This window comes from Temnothorax americanus, unplaced genomic scaffold (assembly GCF_048541705.1).
Source record: "Temnothorax americanus isolate GAGA-0224 unplaced genomic scaffold, ASM4854170v1 Scaffold13, whole genome shotgun sequence".
Lineage (NCBI taxonomy): Eukaryota > Metazoa > Arthropoda > Insecta > Hymenoptera > Formicidae > Temnothorax > Temnothorax americanus.
The window spans coordinates 674,906-696,512 of NW_027509264.1; the positions used below are offsets into that span (position 1 = coordinate 674,906).

A 21,607-nucleotide genomic window follows, 5' to 3' on the forward strand; every position below is an offset into this window, starting at 1 on the left:
TAAAATTAGAGACTATAAATCGCCCCGCGTGTGTATTCGCAATTTTGCGATCGCGTTTGCGGAGAAAGAACAACTTACCCTGGTTCGTAGGGTTTACACATGTTTGTGTCCTTATCCCATCCGCAGTACGGATCGTGGACGCATCGGAGGCAGTTGTCGTACCGCCGAGTGCACATCACAAGATCGATCTGCTTTATTCGATGATCCGACGCCACGTAGAGAGCCTTATGTTCCTTCGAGATCTCCATCGCCTGTATCGGTTCGCCCGGCGTGACGTCGAAAACATCCAGCAAGATCGACTGGGACTCGCCGTTACTGTCGATCCACTGTACAACCTTGTGAACACGGCCGTCGCCTGTAACACGCGACAAGAGGCACGTGTTTACGCATTTTTATCGGAGGAACAATAGTTATCAGATCGTGTTTCTATTCATTGTGACAGATATTCGATAGTTTGCTTACTAGAGCCGGCGTAGTAGACCGTATAATCCAGATCGATGCCCACGAAGTCGATGCGCAGCTTATCGACGACCAGTCGCGTGAGCATGACGTCCCGCTTGTAGAAGACCGGCTTCTCGTTCTCGTGCGAGATCGCGGAGTCCATCAGCGGATGGGATCTTATGAAATTCAGGACGGTGTCCGGCAACGTCTCAGTGTCGTTGACACATTGGCCCGGGCGCGGTTCCGGGACCTTGTTGGACAGGACCGGTAGCCACGCGCTACTGCTAGTCGCTTGCTCTTTGAACTTTCCGCGGAAAGCCTCTTGGATGGCGTCAATGTGGAAGGAACATATCGCGGAGCCCATTAGCCCGTTGGTCGATGTGGTGAAGGTACCGTAGAAATGCGTGTCGTCACCCGGCACTTTGTAAATGCTCTCTGAGCAACGCAATAGAGTAATTATAACATATAATGTAATTATATGTCAGAATGTGAACACACATAATAGCAGCGAAAATAGTTTTTCTCTCGCCAAAGACGCAGAGGTTTTGTATCGTTAGACATCGATATTTTTATTTTTTATTAGAGAAAAATAATGATAAATCTTTATCATTATTTTAATATTTTTAAAAATCCTGAATCAAGCGTGGCAAAAAAGATAGAGAGATAAGTGTAATTTATGCTATACCAAAAAAATGTCATGACGCAAAAATTCGTGTTGCGTTGTACAACCGATACTCACGTATTTCGTTGAAATAAAACGGGAACTCGCCAGGTATCGAGCAATTCAATCTGGCCTTGAGGTATGTGGCCCAATTCTGCGCGAGTATATTTTTACCACCAGTGTCCCTCTTGCAAACTCTCGCCACGCGGGAGTATACACTTTTACCGCAGTTTATATATTCGACCGCGGTCTCGCGGAAAAAGAAGAACACGTGGCTGCCGATGTCGTACGAACCCACGAAATTTGGCTCTGAAAAGATAAAGAGGCATAACATTACTTCATCATTAATCTAATTAATATTTTCGAGCGCCTCGAAATCCATTTTAAAACTCGCAATTTCGCGTACGGTTCCTCGTCGAGACGATATTTCGCAGTCGCAAAACTGTTCGAGCGGAATATATTCCGGCCAGCTTACACGCTCGCGTAATCTAGCCGTTAGCGTCTACCTCATTCTACAGCAAAATAACTGCATCTAGAGCAGATAGTTCGCGTAGATACTCCGCAATAATCGCGCACAATAATAATCGTGAATAATCGAGTATTTGCCGCGGGGGTGGTGCGGGAGAAGATGTCCTTGCTCGTTCTATGCGTAAAAACTTTCATCGCTGGGACTGTTCCAGCTCCGTTCAGACGTGCTGGACAATAATCTCCCCCCGAATTCAGTTTAACCGCAGGCAAGTTCGTAGCGCAACGATATTATTTTGCGCCCGTTTCATGAGGAGAATTGAGAAAAAGGGAGAGTAAAAAACGGGATTATATAACAGAGCTAGATTAGAAACAATGCGCTTTGATTGCGTTCCTTGAATACATTTCGTGATAATTGGAAAAGAAATTTAATTCAATGAAAAATTGTTTTTGCAATTTTGTTCGCAAAATTAATTTGTAATGAGTTTCGTAAAATTTGTCTCATCAAATGCATAAATAACTAAAATTAAATCGCAATTTATCAGAGTCCAGAAAAGTTGCACGATGTGAGAAGCGCTATTGAGTCGGCTTTATCATTGCACCTCGCCTAGTTGAGTTATAAGAGTTGAGTATCATCTCCGAATGAGATAAGTTGCGCGGAGAAAGAGTCCGAAACAACTTCGTAACGATTTGTGAGCTCCGACAGACGGCGAGCGATTCCGGGTCGAGCCCCGGTTGAGAAATATATATCGCACTCGTATAGTTATCACTCAAACTCGCTTGGAAATAATTTACTACGAATCAGCTGCAACTTGTCTCGCAGATTTTCGTATATTCGTGGTCTGGTTAAAAACTAGTTCCAGTTACAACATGCATCCAATAAATTGCGCGAATATTCGCGTTACTCGCAATGCAGCTCAGCGCAAGCGTTGCGGTTTAATCTTGGTGTAATTGCTTGTTGTACCGAAAAAATGATTTATCCCGTATAACGACGAAGTCGCGGAATTTGGTAACGCGAGAAAATGGAGAAGAAAATCGAATTTTTTCACGTTCGAATCGCATCGCCGTCGCCGAAGCCGGGCCTCTCTCGTCGGTTTTACATTATGCGACGGCACTCGGCTGGAGACCGCCGCAATCTCCCTCACGGTTCAGCGATTAAATCGATTGTCTGACGCTTCGACGGCGGAAGTTTGATATATTGGGGCGGTACAGGCCCGTGTAGACGGAGACGGGCCACGAGACAGAAGGACAGAAATAATTTACCGAAGAAGAGACGAAGCGTTTCATAGAGAGATGACTTTTAATTGCGTCGTGCGACACAGAGTTTGAATATATATTGAAAGTGCCCGCTATTGCTATTATACTTGAAGAAGAAGAGCGCCTCGTTATATCTCGACGAAAAGAGACTTCACGTTTTAAATGTAACGGATGTTCGAAAGGAAGACGGTTGTACGCTAATGTTCGAGCGTCATTCCGCACGCGCATGGATCCGTGAAAGTAGACGTTCGTCAGCTAGTTATTCAGAGCTTGTTAAGTCCACTGCGTTCTACTCTCTATTTTTCTTCGTCTCCCTTTCCGTCCGCGATTTACCCTCTCAGAGCCAAAGCCAGAACTTTTCCTTATCATGACCTCACACCACGAACCGCATCAGTCTTCATTGCGTCTTGCCTTGCCGCCGAGTAGACTGGAGAAGCGAGAAAGAGAGAGGCCGTGAGCGAAGAAGGGAGAATGAGGGGAAGGAAGGGTCGGAGAGTCGCGAAGATTATACGAGGAGCGCGCGTGGAGCCCATCCGTCTCTTCCGCAGACTCTCGCCTGCTTTTAATCAACGCCTCTGTTAATAGACAAACTCGATGCGGAGAATGGTTCTTGATGGTGACGCTCAATAGTCTTGCTTGTAGGGTCTGAACGGAGGTGGCTGCCGGCAGCTTCAGAAGCGGAGGAGTAGGCAGAGATGAACGAGAGAGCGAGAGAGCAAGAGAGCGAAAGAGAGGGAAAAGGAAAGAGAGAGAGGGAGAAGAAGAGAGTAGCGAAAGGGCTGCTGGCTCGAAATTAAACGACGAAACAAATGGCTAATCATGCGTCCCGCGGGAGGGCGCGAAGGATACAAAGTGGGACAAAGTCGTCCGCCCATCCCCTCCGGCTTTTGCCGCTCCGATACCGCGACCTTCCTACCCGACGACGACGCGGCGCGGCACGGCGGCTGAAGGAGCGGGCTCGAGTGGCGGCACGCTTCGACAGAGTGAGGAAAAGCGGAAGCAACCCCCTCGAGAAATACAAAGCAGCCGTCTAACCGTCTTGCACCATTATTCCGAACCGGTATGTCGCGCGTAAACGCTCGCTACGAAAGGATTGCGGTAGCACAATGACGGAATTTAAAATTAATTCTTATCCGGGCAATTTGTTTTCTTCTTGGCCGAAAAAAAGCAATTCTTTTTACTGTGCAGTTAATTAATAAATCAAAAAGTTTTGTTCAACAGGAATTTATATTCCCTTTGCATTTGACCCGCTGAACTAACGAACGAATAATATTCAATGGGAAATGTAAACTATTTGTGGAACAGGACTTGCTCGACGATCATTTTAAAACGTAGACAGTCAAAAAATAGAGTAGGATTTTCGATATTAAACGCTCGTATAACTAAATTTTCGACGTATTCCTCGTGTCCCGTCACGACCGACGAACCTAACGAATCGGATTCTATTTACACTTGATCATCGCAAATCAGCGCGTTCTGCAGTGCCCTACCTCCCGCGAGTTACGCTATTAAATTCCATGTCGGATTGTGTGTCTATATTCGACGCACGTCCTAATCTACATTTTCCAATTTCCTTGCCGGGCCGCTCTTGCCGCGCCTCTCACGTTCGCGCTCCGATAACGAAAAATCGAGAGGATCGCAATAATCCCGGCCGACGAATCAGAGTGCCGGTAAAACTGATTAAAGCTCGGGCTTCCGAACTACGCGGGACTGAGAGACGAGGAGAGAGTAGAGCGGGAGAACGGTTTCCGGCGCGGACGGGCGGGAAAACTTTAACTTCTTCAGTCGGCTCGCTTTCTCTCTTTTTTCGAGAAAAAGGAGAGGGTACTTTCGTCGAAAACGCAGCGTTTAGGACGAGAGGAAGATCGCGTCCCGGGTGTTATTTTATTACCCCGTTTGTAGAGAAAGGGAGAGAGAAAGAGAGATCCGGCACCCTCTCTAACCGGTCCGATAGCGAACCTAGCGTCGACATCGCCCTCCAAACTCCTATATAATTCCACTCGTAACCCACTCCCATCGTTTCCGTTCCCTTGCTTTTCCTCGCGCGAGTCCTCGTCGTCGGCGAGGAAGGCAATGGTACCCTTGGAAAATAGGCGGGGCAGTTTATTCGCATCCATTTGAACCCGAAGCCTGTTCCTGGCTTGCCGCTAGGGTCCTACTTCAAAGCATCCCCTGTCTATTTTCTAAGCAACACACCCTTCCTACGCGGTTTCTTCAGGAAGACCTGTCTCGCTTTTTAGCCGATCAAGAACGTCCCCCTCTTCTCGTTAATGCCATGCGTTCTAAGCCTAATGGAAATTTCATTGTTGCCTCGACACGCCGTAATTATCTGGCTTCGAGTAAAGGTTCCTCTGTGAAGTGCGGAGATCTAAATATGTCTGGCAATGGTGGACGTAGCGATCGATATCCATACATATAGGGGAGACGTAATTACAGAAAATACTACGCGCGCTCGAAAGATACCATTAAGATTCAAACACGCCAAAATTATAAAGTCATTAAATATCATCTTCAATTCGATGAGAGAGTATAGATATTCTGTTAAATTTAACTAAATTTTTAGCTAATGATCATGTTTGCAAAAAGAGTACTCACTGTCGAGCCACTTGGAGTCGTACTTGAGTGTCCTCTTGAAGCTGAACGCCTTGCGACCGGTAGTCAGATTGTAGAGATCCGTGCGGAAGATTACGGTATCGGCTTTGGTGAACTCGGCGTTCGTGCCAGAATAAAGAGCTGGCAAGTCTCCGGGATTGCCCTTCTCGACCCAGACCGCCGTCGAATTGTCCGCAGGGTCATAAGGGCACTTCGCGATGCCCATTCCCACTCCCGGGACAAACTCGTGGCGCGGTAAGTGAGTCAGATTGCTCTGGAAAAAGAAACATCATTTGGGGGGTCGAGGTTAGATAGACACGGATAACAAGACGTTAAAGAAACAAAAGGGATGAGTTAAAAAGAAGTTTTCTCTTTATGGAAGATAACAAAATTATAAAACGAGATTAAAGTTTAATTAAATTTTTAAAATAATCGATTTCAAAATAATTAATGAATTGGTGAATGAAAAAAATTACGATAATCTTAGAGCATGTTTTATAATAAATTTGAGATTTTAATGTTATTATATTTTTATGTTATTATATATTTATAAAATCGTACCGAACGTAAACGTCTTAATGTAATTTAACTTTATTTAGTAGCTATAATTTCCAACAGTAGCTTAGGTAAGCGGCTGGATGTTATTATTACGCGAGATGTTACGGTACACCCGGGACTCGTAATGTTTAGCAAAGCGAAACTGCTGTATCTTTTGTCGTGTTGTTACACGGGTACTTAAGCGCAAGATTCATTCATCTGCCCGGCCGCTTTGATGCACTTTGCGAAACTTTGCAAATCACATCGTGCGGATTTGTACTATTGCGATAATGCATGTAAATTTCCATTAATAACAGCATTATTCATTATATGGCTTTAAATATTTCGACGGGAATTAAATTGGAACGTACCGAGGAATGCGTGAGTGGCGGTGAAATTTATTCGTAACGCGAAAATTAATTAACGATATTATTTTCAGATGCCTCCTCGCGTTCTGTTATTAATTAATTAAATTAAGCGTAAAGCAACACAAATCGGTGTGCGTTGCGCATATCACGCTGAATCCGTAATACATTTCAAGGGAAGTTGCGGATGTATTTAACATCGTTTCGCATTTTCAATTTACAATAAACAAATGACAGCGAACGTTTAAACGTATACATGTATGTATGTACATTTTTTTCAGCTCTTTACCAGGCCAATCGTCGTTTTTAACAATTTCGCAATCCAATCACAAACTGTCGCGTATTACAAAATCAAATTTAACGAATTTATTTAGTATACATTGCAATTCGTAAGGTATAAAAGGGAAAACTATTGAAAAAAATAAAAATAATTACTCATATTGTAACTTGAAAAGTTTAGTGACAATTTAGGTGAAACACGATATTTTATTAAAGATATGATCAATGTACACAATACTAAATTCCCTACTTACGTTATATATATATATATATATATGCGTTTTTTATATATTGTCTACATTAAAAACAACATAAAAACTTACGTAAATAACCCAATCCTTGGGTGAGTGCGCGTTCGTACCGCACATGTAAAGCCGATTGCCGTCTCCCATCGGCTGTATCACTCTTATATGGTTTCGGCAGTCGAAATGCTGGAAAGAGAAAGGTCGGAGGGAAAATTAAATTCGATGGTGCAACGTGCATTGACGATGAGAAAATCGTTGCAGGCATAGTACATAGTACGCGTAGAGTCGTTCAATACGCTACCGCGTTTCCTTCGCAAACTCTTCGGAAAAGCGAAAGATCGTGTCGCGTGCGCGGCAGAATCGTCGCGGTCGATCACGTCGTGCGCGTATTTCGCGGCGAATCGGCGCACAGGAAATGAATTGGCTTTGTCGTCACGTAGGGAATATTTGCGTGGACCTTACACCTCGACGACGACGCGTACACGGTGCATACAAATGAAGCTGTGATAAGCGCGCGCTCGCGCGCGCGTGTCTACGAGGCAGAACGCGATCGTGCTCGTTTTATCGTTGTGGCCGCGGTACCGCGATTTCGAGGTATGAATAAAAATGGACGTGCGTTAAAAAATCAGAGTTCCATGGTTAACTTTGATTTTCGACCGAGATACGAATGACGGCAATTTGGGAAAAACTCATCACGTGTTAGACTCCTCTCGACGTTGCAATATTTTTATGCTAAGGTTTATTAAAATTTATCTGATTAAAGTAGATGAAATAAAGAAAGAGATTACCTAACGAAATTTTAAATATACTTGTACATAATTAATTCATAAATTAAGACATGGGTAGAAGCTATTACAGATTATTCGTAAAGGAGAATGCTACAGTAAGACCCTTTTGCGCTAAAGATACAAATGAGATACATTTTCTTTCGCAATCACCGAGTGACGCCGCTGCAGTGTCTATTAAAAAGCAAGCTTGCGTCTTTCGTTTCACCGTTGCGCGCCTTCAAAGAAACAGGTCCTTTTATTTTACAGCACGTCGGCCGTTTGGGATCTTTTTTCTCCTCGACATTACGTCTTTTTTCGCAATCACAATTCTTTGGCGCGTTTTTGTTTCGGGGCGCACTCCACTCGGGCCAGTTTGTCGGTACCGGAATTAAAACTCATCTCAAAGACTGCGCGCGGTGCGAAACAGAGCGCGAACCAAACTATGAGAAAAGAAACCTACCTCTGATTTGCCTTTCGATACACAATTTGCCACGTTGCTGGGTTCCAGATTTAGAGCATCTCTCTGCAACAAAGGTAAAACATAAATTATGTCACATAAATTATGCCGCATTGTAAATTAAAATAAAAATTGTGGGAAAACTTGGGAGACCATCCGTTACGCGCGTATGACATTTGTCGTGATATATTTGCGAAAATGTCCGGAAAAACTCGAATATTTTATGTTTGAAAGACAAGAAAAATTCTATGTCGCCGGAAGCAATCCCATAATTATATATTATATATCTTTCGAGGGAAAAATCTGTAGGACTGCTTCTCTTTATAAGTGGTCCTTTCTTACGAACGGTCGCTCGACCTTACGAGAAGTGTTAGAAGTGCGTACTTCACATTTTGCAAACTCTGTGTTGCATCGGTGTCGCAGCAGCCTCTCATAACGCGGCTGGAAAAACGCTAGAAACGCGCCAGAAGAAGGTCAATAATCGGGATTTCAAAAGAAAGTCTTCACGTGTGTGTGAGAAAAAATAACGAAACTTCTCTTTCTTTTTATTTTAAAATGCGTCCCTGGTTGCTCCAGATACGACTTTCTCTCATAATAGCAAGGTTCTTTACATTATTCCGGAATGTAACCCATGTTCTTACGTGAAAACATTTAAGAAGAATGAGTTTCGCAAATGTGTGCTGTGTGCTTGTTGTCACGCTGTGCAACGATCTTGTCCCCAACATTGCGGTGCGTTCTGTGTGTGTCTCGGTAGAACACGGTCATGGCGTAGGAAGTGGTTCGTTTGCAAGGTCAATCGTCCGAAACGCGTCGGACCTAACGATCGATCTCCTGCGGACATCGCGTGCCGCTCCACGGGAGTGTCACGGCCAGAAATGGCGTCGATGCTCGACATTGTCCCGGCCGTACGTAAGGGTGAGTCAAAACAGCGTTCCCCGACGTTGATCTACGACCAATAAATTACCAAAAGAATCGCCCCGCGTCGCGACGAACGCTGAACGAGTGGAGACAGATGAGAGTAGACGACGGACGTTGAATCATAACAGATTCTACGAGGCACAATCAAGATCTGTAATTCATTCCCGTTCTCGGGAGATACTCCGAGTTGGTACTGCATCGCGAGTAGTAAACTGGAGACGTCGTATGTAGCGTCGTACGCAATTTTACACTCCAAAGCGAATGAACTCCGCGCGCCAACCGTAACGCATTGAAATCTCCGCATTGCGGAGCGGATAAATAGACAATATTGTTTCTACATACGACTCGCTGAACTCCGAAAGTCACATTCTAAGCACAATTTGTCGAATAGGATGTACGTTGGCGAGAATCCAGGCGACGCGGTTGAAGTGGATACGAACATGATTTACCTCGGCGTTACGGCGTATATACACGGTATATACACGGACGCAATATTCGGAACGCTCTTGGAATGCCCCATTATAAGCATAATCCACTTACAAACAGCGAGACGCGTCTAGCTCCGCTCAAGTAATCGCGCTCCTCATGCGGTAACTTCGACTCGGAGTTTCCGATGAGCGTGTACGTTACACGCGGAATAATAGAACGGTGATAATGGGCTATTTGCGAGCCACCTTATTCCATCTGACTCGCGCCTGTATTATTCTCCTTGATTTGCCGAGCCTCCATCGATCGGTATTCGATCAGGCTACCGTCTTTCACCGTCGCTCGAGAAGACGGGATTGGCCCGAATGCGAGACGAACGTTTACCTTGGAAAACCGTTAAAATTATTTAACGATCCGAATCTTCCTCCGCCATCCGCATGGGCGTTGATAACGATGTATTACTCGTTAAGCACCGCAGTGCATTAAGGCGTCGGTGTACACAGCCGGTAGCTCGGCGGTAATTAAAAGCAGAGCAATTCTCGGTATCCGCGCTTACCCATAAGCCCCTCCCGCGGATCTCCTCGTTATACTAATCATTACAATCCGTCTGTAAGCTCGGCACGGAGATGAGAGCACGAAGACGACGAGAAATAGCGAAAGGCAGTCGGTGCCGTCGGTGGATGGAGAATCTTGCGGCAGGGACGAAGAGATAGAAAGAGAGAAAGCTTCCAGGCCTCGCGTTCTTCCACAGAATACACTAACATTGCACAACAACGTGCAATACTACTTTTAAAGCCCAGGATTTTGATTTCGAGCACGTGGATTACATGCATTCGCTTCTAATTAAACATTGCAACTGACGTTATGTCGTTAACAGCGATCTTACGTGGCGTGATCTCGTCAAAATCGTAAAACATGCTCGTCAGCATATCTTATCATAATCCTTATCCAATTCGAGTGAGATACTACGATTGGGATAAAAAAAAACACGTATGCACGCGCATTCCTTCGTGAGTTACCAATTCGGACGCTAGAGATCTAGAAGGGTACACGTAGATGCAGCTGTCGGCAATAATATTGTCGCCAAGCCCGAAGCCGCGATGCATCATTTTATCGCGCCGCCTACGACGCCATTAACTTTATAGCGCCAGAGCGTTCCTACCGGCATGCAAACGCCTCGACTTCCATTACCGGCGTGATACGCCGACTATTAAACAGAAATATCTTCCATCACCTCTCGCCTGCCGGTGGTGCCCCTACTCTAAACTCCGGGAATCTGACTGTCGCGGATTTTCCCCTATCATTCTTGCGTCAGGGTCTAGATGTCATATTACCCCCTTGTCATTAACACATCCGTTCTACGTTATTACTACGAACTAGGAAGTACGGGAGTGTATGTTTTCAAGAATTTCGATATTGGTTGGAAAATTTATAGAGATCGATCAACCAAATAACATCGAAATTCCGAAAATAATGTCTTGAAATTATCTCAAGAAAAAGACGTCGTTTCTGAACCACGTTTACGGCTGCACTCCCATTTCGACTGCACTCAATTCTTTCTATTCGTCATGCGTGGAAGCCTCTCTTATTCGCTTCTTTCGTTGGAAGACTTACACTGGAGTAGACGAGTTTCAGACTTTCGGTATTCAAGTAGGATTGATTAAATTCTTGGCAAGAGGTGACGTCCAAACGTCCAAAAGTTCTTCATTACACTCCGCGCTTAATCATCGCGCGATTCATGCGGGTTGAAAATTTCTGTCTGTGCGTGCGTATGCATTTCTGCAGTATGACCAGAGACGGTTCGCAGATGATTAGCTTCCTCGAAACGAAGACGTGCTATACCATTCGCGTGTCTCTGCCTTTGTCGATGCCGCTGCTGATTTTCGCCTTTTCAGCTTATACTGCTGCTTCCAATGGTACTGGCGCCGGGCAATTATAAACGTAGCGTTGAAAACACGCAAGCGGGTTGTAATTATTTTCAAGCATGACTCATTCCGAGAGATATTATGTGAATCGCTAAATTAATCTTCTAATTTACTTTAATAAAAATGTTACGATTTTCCACTATCATCTCTAGGAATGATACTAGATACGCTATTTGCTTACTTAAATAATAAAAAAAATATATTTCATGATTTTTCTTTCTGACGACAAATAAAAAAACATTTACGCGGATCAAAGTTCTTACCAGAGTCTTCTTACGTCAGAGGATAAGGGAGATGGAGAAAGTGAAAGATCAACGTATGCACAGAGAGGGAATGAGGAATCGTATAATTTACCGTGCTAAAATATTAAAGACAGAAGACTACTGTGGCATCCCCTAGGGTATCGACACCCCCTAACCTCGGAAACTCGAGGAACGTAACAGTACCTGCGAGGCTCCCTTAAAAATTCACGAGTCGAGGCCACCGCGGCGCTTTTTATCTCATCAAATAGTAATGCCGGGCATTGGACCGTTAAGAGACAGGATCCCCTCAGGTTCTCCTGATCACGCGCCACATATACTGTCACGGTGCGGCCGAGGGAGAGAACAAATTTAATATGTTTTATTATTTGCGTCAAATAATTTATAAAAATCTTTGTGCTTTTTCGAAACTTTCCTTTCCTTATATCGGATCTTTTTATTCAACTGACACGCTTTAAGAGAAATTATGAAGAAGAGCTCGATGGTACGATCGAAACGTGAGTGGTGTACGAAGAGCAAAGGTATACTCATGATAAATTCATAAAGAGATGACGTACGATCAACACCGACTTCATATTGTCCCTTTAGCGCCGGATGACGTTTACATCCCCGATTCGTAGTCATGTCAGGTGGTAACCTTCGTTACGCATAAAATTTTCGCAAACTGACCTGACATTTCAGCAGGACGAAAAGTGCCTTTCGTTGTCGATCGGCGCCGTAAGTCACTTTTTCCTAATGGAAGCCGTCACTCCGCACCTTTTCGCCCTGCCGCCGCCGCACCGCGGCCTCGCACGGTTGGAGACGTGCGGAGGGAAAAAAGGGGGAAAGGAGTGAGAGAGCCTGGGATTCAATCTGCATTCAATATTGATTCCAATCCGATATCGTGGATTTCCATTTTTGTGATTTACTTCTTACGCCGGCAGCGCTGGCACTATCTGTACTGCGAAAGAGGGTGTTTTTCGAAGGGTCAACCCCAATGCATACCGATGTCGCATCGTCATCGATCAAATATCGAACAATAAATAATCTGCCTTCGCGAAATGATACACGCTTCGCTCTCAATTCTCGCGATGCGCGATGCGCGCCGACACATCGACAGTTCTCCGCGGGGATCGGCTTCTGCGGGGCAACAGAAAGCTTTTCGGTTATTCGTATCAATTACGGGTAAGTCAATGAACCAAAAGGAATTCCTTAACGACTAAAGTTCCAGCACGTCGATAAGTTCGCGAAGGACGTAGCTTCCATCCGGAGATAAGAAATTATCGATCTGATTTCTACCGTGGCGCAGACGCGCGTAACACGCTCCGTTAAACTGCTCAGAATCGCTCTATTGACAGTCCACCTTTACATTTTGTCAATTTAGTACCTATTTATGTCACTGCGCCACGGCAGACAATCCATTTGAGAGCTCATTTTAGTCCGCGATTTTATAACCGCGTAACCGAGTAACATCCTCATTAACTTAAAAGAGCATTCGTAACGTAAAAACTCCTTTGAGCAATTTAGAATCGTTCGCGCGATTCTCGTCGTTGCGCCGTGGAGTGTATTTGAGCACCGCGATATTTTTTCGTCCTTTTTTCTCCACGAGCGTTTTAATGGCAGTCTGGGACGAAGCATTTTACACGACGACGACGGCGACGGCGACGACGACGACGACGGCGACAAGGACGACGATGGAGGGTCTGTATGGCTATTTAAACACTTTCACCATAAATTCGCGAGAGAAGGCACTCTAGTTTCACTCGCACCGTGCAACGCCTTTCCTCTCGCACGGGAGTTTCCCTGTTCTACCTCTTTTTACTGCTATAACCATGTGCGCGTATCGTACCTTTTCTTGCCGCGACTCGTGATTCGCATGACAAAAACGAACGAGCGCGAGGAATGCCGAGAGAAACGGAACAATTAATAGCGATTAAGAGCGATGAGTTTCTGAGTCTTCAATTATAAATAAGATATTATATGAAAAATGCGTTACAATGGAAAATATCGATGGAATAACTTTTTTATGTTATCTTTATTTAACAAAAATAATTGTATAGCTTCGTCCGCCAGTGATTAAAGATACAAAATATTTATTTATTATACTCGACTAATTGGCAATGTTACAACTAAAAATCACGACGTTTCGACTCCTTCTATTTTGATGATCTAGGTATTGCTCTCCATTTCTTTAATCATACAATTAATGTAAGAATTGGCGCTATGTTCCTGTGTATTTTTTAGATTTCACTTGATAAGGACTCAAAACAGGAGTCGAAACGTCGCGATTTTTATTTGTAACATATTGCCAGTTAGTCGAGTATAATAAATGAATATCTTGTATCTTTATTTAATTTACTGATGTAGTAATTTTCTAAATATATTATACACTACATATAAGTATGCTGTAAATAAAAATTCTATTGTCCTTATTTATCTACTGTAATAATTCCCAAAATACAGCGTATACTCCGTACAAAATTTGTTCTAAACAAAAATTCGACAATCGAACAAGAATAGAGAAATTTTTAATAGCGGAGACAGCGATAACGTGAACCAAACTTCGTGGAACAGCGGTAGCTGCGAAGGTGACGACGAAGATCGAAGAGGAAGTGCTGTTGACAGTCACTTCGTCGGGTAATAGGGCAGTTTCGTAGTCTGCAATTACCAACGTCATTGAGGAACACCATCTGGGACGAGTCTGGTAGTGAGCTCCGTCGAGGATCCTCTGTTTACAATTTCGGTGTTTGCTCGAAGACTGAAGAAGATTTTCCACCTCAGACGTGGACTAAGAACAGAGACTCCCGACACGTTTCACTCCTGGAACGCAGTTTCCTCTCGCGCGTCTCTCGTTTTTCCATTTGTCTCGCCTCGCGTCTTCGATTTCGCGCGAAGTTCTTCTCCTGATTTCCACAGGCGCATAGACAGAGATGTATCGAAATGTGAAAAGGATTCGTACGCGATCGAATATCTTCGTAATTTTTTGTCGTTCTTTCCGCAGTATTTAAAAAAATTCACCGAAAATTAAAAGTGGGAAAGAGACTATGCAAGTTAGTGTAATGAGCACGAAAAAATAAATTACCGGCAAGAAGTTTTTCGCAACTCATATCTGATGAAAGGGTATTACGAAGCGAGAGAAGTCGGGCCGCGCTGGCCCGAGGGCAAATTCAATTCTGGTACGCGCGAAGTTGGTGCCGCGCGAGCAAAAAGAGGACAGAAAAAATCAAGAAAATGGGAAGTGTATACGACAAGTTGGAAAATCGAGAAACAAGAGGTCCGAGCGGAAGTTCGAAAATTTTTCATTTCGCGCTCGCTGTTCGCGTTGTCCTTTGCCTCTACGGTAGTATACTTCCGCTTGATTACAGGAGAAACTGATTTATAAAGGCGCATCTGTGAGACACCGAAGAAACTGCGACCATTCGGTAACCTGCTTGCGAGTTTGCGAGAGGGTGCGAGAGCGAGTAATATACGACGGAGGGACACATTGCCTCGCAAGAAAGCCTTGTAATTAATTTCTCGTCGAAGCGAAACGAGAGCGCTTGGAAGACGATACTCGCGCCTCGCGCTTAACACCACTTTCAATATAGCCTGTAAATATATCGGCGCATAATGTAATTTACCAGCTTGTCGATAACGTTACGATGTGTATGTACTATTTATGTACTTCACAAGAGCCGTTCATATGCGATAATCAGCTTATGATGATGGTTCTGACGTGCTTAGATCAAAGAATAGACGAGTACTAAAAATACCGGAGAAAAAAATTATATCAAGTATACTGTATACTATACTTATATTATTGGAAATATTTTATTTTACAAGTATCTTGTTTCGTGACTTTCTAATTCTGTTGCATCACGAAGAAAGACGTATCGCGCTTTATTAAAAGTATTTGAAAATTCAAAGGCATTATCGGCAACGCCATGCTCGCGAATCTTGCAATAACTTTTCATTTGTTAGCGGACGAGGGGAGCTTGTCAAACTAAAATTTCGCTACAGTCTTATATCGTATTCATCGTTGCAATAAACTCTGCAGGAGGGCAAAGGCCCATCCGTCCCTAGTTGAGAGGGCTGATGGCTAAGAGAAGGCGGATGCGACGAGTTAGGGATAGACGTTCCCGAGGAAGGCACGGCAAGAAAGTTACGTATACACGTAGTGGCCCGGTGCTAAATGTATATTTAATATCATCATTTTAGCAAGCAACTCAGGGTCGGCCGTTTATATTTCAGATGTCGACGAAATTGTTTGCTAGCGCGCGAGTGCGTTGTCGAAAACACGTGCCCGGCTTATGTCGGTCACGTACACTTGCGTGTACGTGTGTATCGGAATGTCAAGTATATACCTATCTTTTCACCTTCCGCGCATCTGGATTCTTTCAATCGAAGCGCCCGCGCCGTAACGCGAGAGACTGCTGTATCCCATTCGCAATTTTACAGCCGTGTAAATCCCGCGGAGGGTTTCTTAATACTTTAGTGCCATCAAGTGAACCTTGCGCGCTTGGTTTGGTCCATCGGTCTTAGGGCAATCTCCCGCGTTGGATGATTTTCGTGCAACAGCTCTATAGGTATCGGATAGGGTATCGTTGCGGGTATAGGCGATCGTTGTCGGAGAGACGTTGAATCCCCACTCGTTCTCGATTGGACGTTGCTTTATTGGACGTAGCGGTGGTTTATAGATTCCGATTTTCTTGGCGAGTTTCGCATTTGACTTTTACTCCATTTACCATCCTTCTCGCGCGCCCTCCGCTTGCGGACGCGCTTCCCGCTCTTCTTCCAATCGCTTCCTGCTTCTCCCATCGAACAGCCGCATGCTTTATTCACGGCGCGGCCGAGCTCGTCTCGGCCGGACATCCAACGTCGGAATTCGTTACGCGATCAACGATGGACGACTCCTTTTCCACGATGGCTCGATCGATACGCTCGTACTGCCGATCATTCGGGATCGATCAGACTATTCCGTTTTACCATAACGCTGCAAATCGACCCCTCTTTCTCTCCCGTATTGCGCAAACTTGAGAGCTTCAGCAAAGTAACGCGTAAAAAAATAGGTAAGCTTGAGCGAAGCTAGTCTTATCGTTCGATGCACGTCTTCAAAGATGATTATAAAGATACAAAGATTGGATGGACACACCCGTAGAAGTAGAGTTACCTGATGGTTTCCCAGTTATAGCTCAAAACCACGATGCGGTTAATGCAGCTATACTTTCACCGACCAACTGAATTTAGTTGAAAAAGTTATTCTTTTTCACTATATATATATATATATATATATATATATATATATATATAAGCATCTATTTTATTAATTTTCTAAAACTGCGTCACTGAAGTGCAATAAAAAAAATGCAAATCATATAGTTTATAATCTTCGAATAAATGTATTCAATCTCTCCCTAACATAAAATCTACAGAATATCCAACTAATAAAATCTATCGTGGTTTGTTTAGAATAATCGCAAAAGTTCAAAATCATAAATTCTATCTTAAAAAATGCGCGTTAATTACATCTCGACTTGTTAGCCACTCTTAAAATGCCAGGGGGAAGGACGTGCATTTTCGTTCCGCATGTATTCTTCGGGCGTCGTACAGGACCGTCCCTTTGTATAGGATATGCGAGCTTTGAACCTCTCGGCCATCTATTCTAGCCACGTACTATAACTCGCCTGGAACGCGTGTGGTCCCTCAGGGCGGACGCACGAAACGTTTCTTCCCCTTATGAAATTGTAACAGAGGCAGGATTAGCATGGGGCATTGTCTCCAGAGCGAAGGGTAGATTCACGTTGTAGCGGATGTTATCGAGACCCGCCTCGACCCGTCTCAAATGTATCCAAATTTCCTTTCTCACTTTCGCTCCCGAAAATACGCCGTTTTAAATGTACACATACATCTAAAATCTCGAGAAATATAGCCTTTCTATTGTTTTTGTTCTTTTTCACAGCTTATTCGAACGTAACCAAATTCAATTACCGTCCAAACGGAAATTTATGAAAAACAAAAAAAAAACAAGAACTTTGAACAAATATTTTGTCATACTTCCAATTAATTCAAAGCGAGATGTAAGATTAATCACTATAGTCGTAGAAAAGTTTATCATTTAAAATATATAAAATATATATATAAAATATCATTTAAAATGTTTAATATATCCGGCGCATTTACAAACTCAATGTTTTCTAAATTATTTGATATTTTCTGCCTTTATATTTCTCGCCTGGCTTCGCTTCTTTTTAACATGCCTGCTCGACTTACGTATATATAACTTACACTTTCTACTCGCTCTGACCCCATTCGATATTGTATCTCCCTTACAGCACCCGCAGCGATCCTTCTCGCTTCTAGCAACCGGACGATCATCATGCATGTATGTAAAATGCAAAATTGTATCCGCGCGGAATTCTTTCTTCCGTCTCCTTCACCTTCGCGTCCACGTATCTCGCTTTCCAGTTTACCCCACGACAACATCCACCGCAGACCAAAATACTCTAGAGACTTAACAGAGAGAACAAAAGAAGGGGGCCGATTCCTGTGGCCTGCTCAGACCCGCGTCAGGTTAGGTTAACGTTTTCTAGCCACATACTGCTACGAACAAAAATCGAAATTCCATGCCTGTTAATTCTCAATGAAATCGAACTCTGTGGTGATGCTGGCAACACACCGACCTCGCGATGCGGTTTCATTGTAAGCGAGCCGAATGGACTTGAGCATTCGCATCACGAAATAACGGAATCAGATAAAATTTGCCAAAAAAATAAATCTAGCGAAGTTCTCAGTTCGTTAAATGTTTTCACGTTTTACAACACGGACGCCAATATGCTTTATTAACGCATAAGAGATTACATAATCGCACAACAAATAAGTTTACTTATCGCTGGCGAAGACGATCGTCGGAATTATTTCGTCATTGCTTCATCATTTTCGCGAACTTCGAGGCGCATGTGGATGCAACTTCGTCGCTATCGTTGACACATTTTCGCGAAAGTTGCCCAGTGAATACCCAGCATGTGGATCGTAAGTTATACGTTCGTGCAAACTCTATGTCGCTCCGTGGTGAAAACGCTCCGGAGTAACTTGGGCAAAACGGCTCGTCCGTGCCGAATAACTCGTGCGTGTACATCAATTCGCTTCGTGTATCTATTTAATGATCACGAGCGATCCGGCGAAACGCCCGAAGGCAAGGAATAACTATAACGTTGCGCTTCGACGTTTTCGCGTTCCCGCATTTCTATGTGTCCAGTGACCGCATTGTCATCCATGTTAAAATTAGTTTCAGCGCTACCACAATCGTCGCATCTGGCATGAAGGCCAATAAGAAATGTCAGGGCGAATGCGCTCTCTCTATCTATCCTGTATTTAGGGGTGGTTTTTCGTTCTCGCGACGAGTGATGGATTCAACGATACAAATATAATTGGATTTTCAAATAATCGTTTCTCTCCCAATGTCGAAACATCGTTTCATTATTTTTTTCCGTCTGCTGATCTGTTTAAGAAATCATTTTTTCTTTCTTCATCGAAATTTCCATGTAAATTAAACCGATAAACACAATAATCTCGTAAAATCCGTATAAAAAAGAGTAACATGTTAATTATACCTTTGTGTTAATATTTTTTCTAAAGAAGAATACGCTTACTGCCCTAAAGCGATACTCGAAATTATCCGGAACAAGCTTCTCTTAAATAAAATTGTTCCGCTGGATGTATACATTGGTCGGTCAAAGTGTTTTGTTATACCATTCAAGCATCCTTCACCTCTTTCACAAGGAAAGTCCGAGGTAACCGCCTATTTTCTTTAGCAGTAGAAACCGACACTGTAAAATCGCGATAACGCACGGAAACTCCAACGTTGCGCCAAGTACCCGAAGATACGAACTTCTTGCCGGAAGCTATAGGTCGAGAGCGAGGACAGGTCGAGGCAGGTGGAGGAGCACGGCGATTTTCCAATTCAGCCGCGGGGCGTTCGTTGTCTCTCCGAAAAGAACAAATCGATGAACAACGTCCACGATCGGATTTCGTCCCGGTTAGAGTCAACCGAATGAACGGAATCGTATATAGATAGCCACCGCCAGGTGGAAGCGACTTGTCGCATCTTGTCGCAAACGGGGAGGGTTAAAAAGCAATTTTCCCTCTCCGGCCTCTATGAGCGTCTGGCAGCTGACCACCGTTCTCGGCGCGGAGGCATCGGGAGCAAAATCTCAACGTAGCAATTTTGATTCAATCTCCAAACGACCAAGCGCGCCGTATTTTACTAAAACTCACTCGATAGCGTTCGTGTACGTAAAAAAAAAAATTTATTGATATGCCAGTTTTGAAAATATAAGAATGACAAAATAAAAATTGTGTCGGCTTAGAAGAAACGACACAGAAAATAAAACATTTTGTAATTTTGTGTGTGTATGTGTAACAGCCTCGTAATTAAAATGCACCTATGATTGTTTATATCTCGTACGATATGCATAATTCGTACGATACGCAAATATGCACTTTGCGAATACAGTATATATGAGCTTTTAAACCGAACCCCCGCCGGGCAAGGGAGAGCGTGGAAAAATCATTGTACGATTCGTTCGACTACAATGGATCGCTTAGCCGGCAGATACGCGTCAGCTGTCCCGATGACGTCGGTGTCGTTTCGCTTGGCTATGCATGATTGACAGTTTTATGGGGACGAGCGGAGCCCACTTTCCAAGTTACGACCGGGGGTCTGGTTTTATCGCCCTCTCTTAAACGGGGACCAAACATTATGCGACATTTAATGCTAATCGATATGAAGACAGCCGGGGGGAGGGGAGGAAGCGCGTGCTACAGCGAACAAAGTTCTTTTTGAGATTTACTGGCAAATGAATTCTTTATGCGCGGTTCAAGAAAAATGAATTTACAGCTTATAGTCTATAGGTAATATTAAAATCGCGTTCCACTTAATACTAAAATTCCATTCCATTTTAATTACTTGACAGCTTTAAAGTATGATTATGAAAACTATTATCCTCACATTTTAAATACGAAGAACGTTCACTTAAATACATTAAAATTCAACTTTTTATCGCACGTATCACGTAATTAAAAGTTATAAACCTTGTTAAAGTTCTACGAAGTTGTTTCTAGAAGCTTCATCATGCTGAAACACAGAGGGATTCACGTTTTCACGTTTAGAGCTAAATGCGACTTTAATTATGGGTTTAATTCGTTAGTTCAAATACGTAAACAATGAACTCGATGCAAACGTAAGATGACGCGTGTTATCGCATTAAGCGCTAAACGCGCCGATAGGATCCGGCATGTATAAAAGTCTGGGCAACTCACCTCGCAGTTGGAATGACTGATGTTACTTAGATTTAGCCTGAAGATCTTGTCCCTGAAAGCAGAAGAGGAAAGTTTCGTGTTAGCGTAACGGTCGAATTAAGCGTGGTCGCGATAGACGAAAGGGTCGAGGGGTAAATTTTCATTCCCAACGTCTGCGAGATGCATTACTCTCCGTGACTCGACCCTACCTTATCTCGCCACGGTTATGTATGGTTGTGTAGCACCGCGGCACTTTGCTTACGGCTCTCCGCCACGGCAAATGCCAGCGCAAACGGCATGGAATTTCTATGAGGGTAGGAGAAGAAGAGACCGGAGAGTAAAGTGGGACGAGCTCCTTTCTGACCGAGTTTTGCGTTGTATTTTCTTTACCCCACGGTAGCCGAAGTCACGTCGTGCCGTTTGTTTTTATTAGAATTTTATTCCTCGGAAGAGATCGCGTTGTTCACGTTCGAGACTGACGGATAAGACATAATAAGTATCGGAATCGACGAGTCGAAATAAACAGCGCGGATTACGCAACGCGTCATGAAAGTTCTCGTATATGAAAGTCGTTACGGACTGCCATTAGTATTAATAATTTCGCTTCGGTTGTCGTGGCATTAATTTCACGTTTCGACGTTAGAAATGATACGTTTCACGCATTCCGATCAATATAGCAAAGCCAGTCGTTATCAATGCGAGGAAACTGCGACGATTTTCATATAAATCTCTTCGCGACCACCGCGCGACGGCAATC

At 43.7% G+C, this 21,607-nt stretch overlaps 2 protein-coding genes across 3 annotated transcripts in view; one reads left to right on the forward strand and one right to left on the reverse strand.

Moving 5' to 3' along the window:
* The window catches only part of LOC143893828 (uncharacterized), a 203,448-nt gene that overhangs the window by 101,665 nt on the left and 80,176 nt on the right, over positions 1 to 21,607 (forward strand). The gene's annotated exons all lie outside the window — the stretch shown is intronic.
* Positions 1 to 21,607, reverse strand: part of Sema2a (Semaphorin 2a) — a 320,164-nt gene that overhangs the window by 7,459 nt on the left and 291,098 nt on the right. For both annotated transcript variants that reach the window (XM_077399561.1, XM_077399562.1), the window contains 7 exons: positions 20,872 to 20,923; positions 8,070 to 8,132; positions 6,921 to 7,028; positions 5,420 to 5,690; positions 1,181 to 1,411; positions 463 to 876; positions 79 to 355 (listed from right to left, as the gene is read on the reverse strand). In XM_077399561.1, the coding sequence (XP_077255687.1) occupies positions 79 to 355; positions 463 to 876; positions 1,181 to 1,411; positions 5,420 to 5,690; positions 6,921 to 7,028; positions 8,070 to 8,132; positions 20,872 to 20,923 (1,416 nt within the window). The remainder of the gene's footprint in view (positions 1 to 78; positions 356 to 462; positions 877 to 1,180; positions 1,412 to 5,419; positions 5,691 to 6,920; positions 7,029 to 8,069; positions 8,133 to 20,871; positions 20,924 to 21,607) is intronic.